We start from the raw sequence: 9,047 nt of genomic DNA on the forward strand, positions 1-9,047 counted from the left end.
TCACTTCCCCATGGAGAAGCTGTGCAAGCAGGCTGTGGATGCAGGGAGTGGCTGGCAAAGTGAACATGGGCAGGGCATGCCGGGAAAATGCCTGTAGCTGCTTGAGAGGTGCAGGGGGTCCTTCAGCAGGGTGGGAAGAGGTGGTGCATGGAAGCCTAGATATCCAGCAGAGGGTGGAGTGTGTGGGGCTTGAGCCACAGTTGGTGTGGTGGTGCTGCCCATCAGAGAGTGCAGGGATGGGGCGAGCGAGAGCAGGGACAACTGGGGGGCAGGAGCAGAGGTTGAGGATAAAAGTCTTCTAGCTGAGTGATTCTGAGCGCTTGCTCCGTACACATCTCCAGCTAGCTTCTTCATCTCCTCCAGAGAGCTGGACAGCATGAGAATGTAGTTTCGGGCGAGGTGGAGGGTGGAGATTTTGGATAGCTTGCGAACAGATGGGCCCTGTGTGTAGGGCATCACCTCACGGAGTCCGTCCATCGCCTGGTTTAGGTCGTGCATTCGTTTACGCTCACGGCTGTTGACTTTTAGTCGCAAGTCCTGCAGGTCATCTTTGGAGAGCTCTACTAGTGTTTGGCCCTTTCCGCCGGATCCAGAAATGTGCGGCTGTCCAGAACCCTTCTCGGTGGGTTGTCCTGGTTCCCGGTCTCTACAATACGCCTGGAACATCTTGTTGGAGAAAAAGCCACCCACAGCAGAGTCTAAGTCAGGAGAAGAAGACCGGCTGCATGTGGAACTTGCATCGGAATCCATTTTACTAGCAGCAACAACACTGAAGCCAAAAATGTATAGAACTTTGTAGGCTAATGACCTCAAAGTTTCTTGATTTGCTGAGAATTTACAATCTTCTTAAGAAAAAACTGTCCACTTTTGAAACAAATTTGAAACAAAAGTTTAAACCATTTGAATTTAAATCTAAAGATATATTAGGACAATTTTTAACCTAAAACACAGCGCTGTCTTTCTTGTTGTCTTTCTCTGAGGGTTCAGTTCGTTGATCTGCAGGAAGAATGAGTACGTGTGTGAACATTGAGGGGGCTGTATTTATACTCTACAAAGACACAATGAGATGCATAATGTGACATTAGGCCCAGAGCCAATGAGTCAATGAAAGTGGGGGCACACTTACACCCCCACACACCCCTTCCCTGTCCCAAATGCATCGTATACACCCCGCCTTCACACACACACACATACACACATTCAAACACACAGACACACAAAACCGCATTCACACACATGTGCAAAAAACTTGCGTCTTGTTTTCTAATGAATCTATAGTTGCTAGTTCATATATGTACAAACTGAACAAACAAAACATGCACAAGAAATATAAGCAAGTGGTTTGATTATGATGTATGTTTATGCTTAGTTATTCTCTTAACTTTCTTTAATCCTTTCTTAAGAATGTGTCTAGATGATCCGCTAACAGTTGAAGGCAGAATTTCACTAAACCTGTCAAGAGCAGCTGACAAGTCAAAATCAAACAGAGTAAATTAATAATTAAAATACAATTTTTAAGATACATTTATAAAAATGGAAAATAAAGTATTTTGGGACCTTTAAGATTTTTTGCATTGTGAATTTATTTTCATGCGAAATCAGTATCAAGAATGAATATGCATACAGTGTATCTGCTGTATTAGATGTATTAGAAGGTTCTTTAAAAGTCTGTAAAAGGTAAAGGATGGGCAAGGAGGAGGACGGAACCGGCTGAACAATCAACATAAACTTTTAATGCATAAATGAACTTAAACAAACATAAACAGTCACACATGCAACGCAGCCGTGTGCATCTCTCTCTCTCCCGAACCGGCGTCTCCGGCCACCCCTTATCTCACTCTCCCGCTGATCAGCTGATTCAGCACCAGCCGTGCTCCATCACAGCCTGGCCACGCCCTCCTCCTCAAATAGAATAAATAAATTAATAAATATTTGCTTAAAGATTCATTGTAAAGATAGGAATTTTTATTTGTTTATTTTTTTGCTTTGGAACTTTACATTTTTTGCATTGTATTAAGAATTCTCTTTCTCATTATATATATATATATATAATATGTCACTGTTATTGTTTTCCCATATTTACAAATTAATCTTTAAGCAAATTTTTCAAATATTTAGTTATTTACTTATTAATTTATTATATATATATATATATATTTATATATATATATATATATATATATAATTTTAATCTTAATTTTCTTTATGCGAAATATGTTTTTTTTTTAGTACAGCAACATCAACAACAACAATAAAATAAAAGACATCAATAACAATTCCAACAACAATAGCAATAACAACAACAACAATAACAATAATTAGGGTACCCAATGGTACTGTAAAGACAAATGCGAGGAATATAGACAATAACAAACACAAGAAATATGTATCTATGTATTGTTGCGTGTATGTGAGTGTGCATGCATACGTATGTATATGTGTGTGTGTGTGTGTGTGTGTGTGTGTGTGTGCGTGCATGTGTTCAAATACACAAATGATGGTACCATAGACAGAAAAGGACAGTAACCATACACTTGAAGCAAGGCGAGAAAGTAAAAAAAAAATACAAAATTACTTTAACATTAAAAGCAGCCCTCCCTTCCAAAAAACAACCAATTAAGTAAAATCAGGTTTGTAGAAAATCAACGAAAAATGACCAAATAAGGTGGGGTTCTATTGCAGAGATTTGGAATGAGGTGGATACTTTTTCCATAGAGATATAATCTACAACTACATTTTTCCAGTGTGCAATATGTGTGGTGTTCCTTGATTTCCAGTTCATGGGGATAGTTTTCTTTGCAATAGTTAGAGCCACTAGGAGTCATTTACTCTTTGTTTTGTTCAGATTGATTGTTAATATATCTGCTAACAAGCAGAGGGTGGGGGATAATGGAATGCAAAATATAATTTCTTATTTTTATTCTTTTGATTTTGGAGTGACCCGGAGATGTTCTTTACAGGTTTTGTGAGATCGCCCGACAATATCGAGGTGTATACACTTTAACAGGATGTGTGTTACTGGAAAGGCAGTTTAGGTACACTTTATCTTGGCACTAAAGACATTGGAAGGCTGAATTCCATAAGACCCTATAGAGTCTGAACAGCCTGTAAAATGAGCCTGTGGAGGGCAAGGGAGGGCCAGTTTGAGAGGTACTAAAGAACGAGAGAGTTATTATCCCGTAGAACTGCTCTCCTTATAGTGGAGTCATTACCATCTCCATTACACACTTTAAAACACACATACTGGGTCTACAAAAAACTAGATTGCTCTCATAATGATCAAGGAAGCTAACCTGGAAGTGCACAATGTGGCATGACAGCTATTTCAGTCAATTGTTTTCCCCGTCTGTCTGAATCATTTGATGTATTCATATAATTTGTGATTTTAGTATATTTAGTGCATAGTGACCATGGTTGCCAAGTTCCAAAAAGGACCAAAAACAGCATAAAAGCACAATAAAAGTAGTCCATTCACAACATTCTGGGTCTCCTGAAGTCATCCAATAGCTTTGTGTGAGAGAAAGACTGAAATTGAAGTAGTTATTAACTCAAAATCCTGCTCTCCAAGCACTGTAGCTCTCAAATTTCATTCTACATCCCATATATGTTAAAGGAATATTCTAGGTTGAAATCAAGTTAAGCTCAATCGACAGCATTTGTGTCATAATGTTGATTACAACAAAAAATTATTTGGACTGTAAAAAGCAAAAATTGAGATTACAGTGAAGCACTTACAATGGAAGTCAATGGGGCCAATTTTTGGAGGGTTTAAAGGTAGAAATGTGAAGCTTATAATTTATTAAAGCACTTGCATTAATCTTAATCTTAAAATTAATCTAAACCGTTTTTATAGCCATTCAGCATTACGTCGTCATGGCTACTAAGTTGTAATATTGGATATAACTTTAGACAGAAAAGGTTATTAAGTGATTTTATCATATTAAATGCATGCTAACAAGTATATTGGCTATGTCTTGTGTCTATATGTTTAAAACAGCGAGTATTTAAACATTTACAGATTGGTCCCATTCACTTTCATTGTAAGTCACTTACTGTAACCCAAATGGTATCTTTTTTTTTTTTATATATAGAAAAAGAAGGACAAGCTGAAATACCTTTTGTTCCACAGAGGAAAGAAAGTCATATGGGTTTGAAACAACAAAAGACACCATTTTCATTTTGAGGGGGAACTGTCCCTTTAAGCCATGCTGATCTGTTTTAAAAACCAATTCAATATTTTCATGCAAATATGTGAAAACATCCAAGAAACATCTCTGTTTTTCAGTTTCAATGGTTGATGTGCTAAAATGGCCATCTGTTTGTGTGTGTGCTTATGAATACATAAGGGTGTTTAAGAGCTTTATTTTCATTCATGTGTTTACTTTATCCACAGGCCACACAGCAAGAAAATACAAGAGAGAGAAAGGCTGAATATATTCCTGAATGGATGAAAGAGTATCCCTTCGCTGCTCTACCTCTCTGACGCATAATCTGTGTGTTTTTAACTCGGAATTTAAGTGTTTGACTGTCCTAAGTTGTTAAAGACCCGTGTGTGTGAGTGTGAGTGGATTGTCAGTGTTCAGGTAAGCAGAAAATGAGAGTATTATCAGAGCTGTACATGTATAGCCTGATCAGATCAGTGAGGATTAGAGCTCAGCTCAAACACACACACACACACACACACACACACACACACACACACACACACACACACACACACACACACACACACTCGCAGACAACAGTTGCAGAGATCTTAAGCTCTTGAAACTGAGAAATCCGGCCTCAGTGGTGCTGAAACACATTCATAAGTTATTCGCTGATGCTTTTTAACCCAATATTCAGTTATAGTTTAATACACTTCTTTAACCAAATGTTATTGTTACAAACCATATATATATATATATATATATACACATATATTGGACAAAAATATATCATTATCTGTTAACAGTAAATGCTTTATTATTAAATGAACATTTTTAATAGTATTTATTTTCTATTGCCTAACCTGAGAGGAAGCAATCAAATACATCTCCATCAATCTGACTTCAATTTAAGATCTTTTTATTACTATTTTTATTTGTATTAAATGAGCCATGTGAATGCACAGTCCTGCATGTGCCTATACTTGCAATACTTATTGAAGGAACATTAAACACCTGTTATTTTATCAATCAGAGAGCTGAGCATTAACTTGGCGTCATCAGAATCTTGATAAAAAAAAATATATTTTGGATAAAAGAATGTTTGTGATTCCTTTGCAGTATTAGACAAACTGAAATAGAACTTAATAATTAATATTAACAAAGAATATTACATTATATAATGCTTAATATCACCTTCATTATGTACGTACATATATTTATATATTCTGATTTAGATTAATTTTGCATGCACATAAACACACAATTTTTGTTAGTGATTTTTAATAAAAGTTATTTTATATTTTAAAAATTAAAGTAAAAAAAATTAAGGTCGTTTCCATGAAGGAAAAAAGAAAAATGTTCTTATTTCTTGGCATGTACGTGTGAGCGAACAAGAGAGAGTGAGTTTGCAAGTGTGTGTGGGTTGGTGTGATGCACAAAGAGGAGTTAGTGATTTATTAACTTCACCCACTTGAAACAATGACATTAACTAAACTACATCATGACAAGCACAGTGTGAACGACCCCAAGCTTTTTATGACTGTTACTAACAAGCCAAATAACTTTCCCTAACAGAGAGAGAGAGCGGGAGAGGTGAAGTGTGTCAGCAGGCATCTGCTATAAAAGCTTTATTCGCACTGCTGCAACATCATAAATTACAGCCCAACCAGAACAGAGGGGGAGAGAGAAAGGGAGAGAATAGAATAGGAGAAGAGAGAGAATGATTTGCCAGAGGCAGAGAAAAAGAGGGGGGTAATGCAAGTCTACTTTTCAACTTGCACTTTGATCATTGTATGATTTTATGCTGTCTTCATCTATAAGGAAGCAAAGAATAACTTGTGGAAGAAAGAAAAATCACAAATTCTATCTATCTATCTATCTATCTATCTATAATGATGTTGCCATCTCAAATTATCACAAATTATCATGAGTTACATACTGTAAGACTTTGTTGGAATAACTATTTGTGATGTACATCATTATTCTAGGACTAAACACACACACACACCACACACCACATACAGAGAGATAGAGAGAGAGAGAGAGAGAGAGAGAGAGAGAGAGAGAGAGAGAGAGAGAATAGACACAGTCACAGTAGTGCTGCAAAGACACAGATGGTCATGTATACAATGAGGGCAGACTGTGTTAACCTCCTGTGAATGAACACACACACACACACACACACACACACACACACACACAAATGGAGGCAGCTTAACAAAACATCTGTAACAAATTCTCAGATCTTTAACTCAGTGTGTCTAAACATCATGAAGTGGCTTTGAATCCAAATGAAGAGATCAGCCACAGCCACACACACACGCACGCACGCACGCACACACACACACACATGCATGCACCCACGCACGCACGCACAAAGGAAAGAGAGACAGACAGAGAGACACATTACATTTTTAACATTCGGAATACACAGAATAATAATGTCTCATGTCATGTATCGGTTGTTGCCTGGATGTGTTAATAAAAATGTATCTCTTATTTTTCTAAAAAGCTGTTTAAATAGCTGCCAACATATAGACTAGAAGTTTGCGTTTGAGCCCAACATAGTTTTTAACTCCAGCATCCTTTTTAGATTGTATTCACAGTAGCACACGCAACGTTTTATTTTTGACATGAATGAAAACGAGGCTGTGAGGCATTAACTTACAGTCTCTTCAATGACATCCACTGTATAAAGCTCAAGAGCAAAAAGCTCCTAGATCACATGTCATTTTCCACAAGTCATGTTTTCTGGAGTTTTTCTCTCTACCAAAATTCATTTGAAATATAATTTTCCATGTTTCGTCAGCAGAACGATCCAAAAACACTTTAAATAACAGTACAACCCTTGGAAGAGTCTATCACTCATTGTAATTTCTATCAAAAATGTAAGACGGCACTATAGTGAATAAGGTCCATTAACAGCCTGTTTGCAAAGCCTGAAGTACATTGTGTGACAGATTCATAAAATAATAAGATTTGTGCTGCTCAAAGTGTTAAAATGGGATCTTAGTAAAATGAAACTTCAGCTGCTTCTTTAATGTAGTGCAGCAGGTGCTACGCACAGCCAGAAACAACACAAGGTTTGGGTGAATTTCCCAAATTTTACCCTTATACAGGGGCAGCCCGTTCAAAAGGCAAAATAGGTGACCCCTACGTGCACATCACCTAAAATACACATATTCCCTTATGCACGCATACACATTTTCCCTAAACATCTTCATGTTGGGAAAAAAAGCTATTGGACATGATATTTTTCATCTACCGAGCTATTAAAAAAAAATCTGCTTTCTGACAATTTTCACACCGGTGGGCCCATTTCTATGATTTCGCCTAGGGCCCCACAAACCCACGGGCCGGCCCTGCTCTTATAATTTGTTCTTTTGGGTAGGGTTGCTCCAGTAAGTTCTCACTTAAGTTGAGACACAAAGTTCACACTAAGGGCTTAGTAACTATTAGTTAGTTTGTAACTAAGTCGGTGCTTAATTTGGTTGCACCACCTGTTCTAGTAGGTCGTAAGCTCTCCGTAAAGTAATGCGTAGTCGCATGATAGGACGTTTACCTGTATTATTCTGTATGCAGCCTTCAAATTTGTACACAGAAGTATTAAAAAGCCTGAATTTTAGTTTGATCTTGTTACACTTGATGTTCAAACTATGTCTGCTCACATAAATGTCAGCTGTAATAAATCATAACCCCTTTAAAATACAATACATAATAAAACAGGATTAATGGTATATTTAGTTTATGTAAACAACAAATATTCAATAATTGTATCTAAAATGAATACAGTATAATAAATAAATGCTAATACGACAGGCTGGATAAATAGACATTTATTCATTTATTATTTTACAAATGATGGTGAAACTTGACACTTGGCGGTATACTTATGGTAAAGATATCTCAAATAGAATAAATTCAATTTTAAACTTTTGAATTTCAATTAATTCATTGTCTGAAAAAGACTCTGATAGCACAGTGTTACTTGGATCTATTTACTTCATTAAAGGCATATTAGCCAATACGCTCAATTACGTGGCACTAATGAATCTGATCCCCTCAACTACAGAGCTCACACACACTTCTCTCTGTCGTTAATCATCCTCAAATGAGACTTCAGTACAGTGACCACCAACTCAGGCGCCTTTGTGCGTTGTGACCTCTGGGTCAATGACAAGTGACTGAAAGTAGGTCTGTCACTGTCCGCAGACAAAGCATACAGTCCACACACTGCACACATTGGGCCGCTGTAGCCCACGGCAACCACAGAATGGACACATGGCACAAGACCCCTCACAGATGGGACCTGGACTGAGTGTGTATGTGTGTGTGGAGGGGGGTTGTCATGGTGAAGGAGAACAAGCAAAGTAACTAGCTAAAAGCAGAGAATATTTAGCAGAGATGAGCCACTTCTATTAAAATGAATTGGAGAAATTGGAATCTATCTATCTATCTATCTATCTATCTATCTATCTATCTATCTATCTACCCTTCTCTAACTATACATATCTGTCTGTCTGTCTGTCTGTCTGTCTGTCTGTCTGTCTGCCTGCCTGCCTGGCTTTCCATCCATCCATCCATCCATCCATCCATCCATCCATCTCTAACTCTATCTATCTATCTATCTATCTATCTATCTATCTATCTATCTATCTATCTATCTATCTATCTATCTATCTGTCTGTCCATCCATCTCTACCACTATCTATCTATCTATCTATCTATCTATCTATCTATCTATCTATCTATCTATCTATCTATCTATCCTTCTCTAACTCTATCTATCTATCTATCTATCTATCTATCTATCTATCTATCTATCTATCTATCCAGCTCGAACACTATCTATCTATCTATCTATCTATCTATCTATCTATCTATCCATCTCTACCACTA

General features: G+C 37.2%; 1 protein-coding gene across 1 annotated transcript; it reads right to left on the reverse strand.

The window, feature by feature from the left end:
• On the reverse strand, window positions 1-750 carry LOC127660539 (oligodendrocyte transcription factor 3-like). The gene has a single exon (XM_052150856.1). It carries the CDS (start codon window positions 748-750, stop codon window positions 1-3), a length of 750 nt encoding a protein of 249 aa, XP_052006816.1.
• Window positions 751-9,047: the final 8,297 nt, after the last annotated feature.

Source organism: Xyrauchen texanus, chromosome 20 (assembly GCF_025860055.1).
Source record: "Xyrauchen texanus isolate HMW12.3.18 chromosome 20, RBS_HiC_50CHRs, whole genome shotgun sequence".
NCBI lineage: Eukaryota > Metazoa > Chordata > Actinopteri > Cypriniformes > Catostomidae > Xyrauchen > Xyrauchen texanus.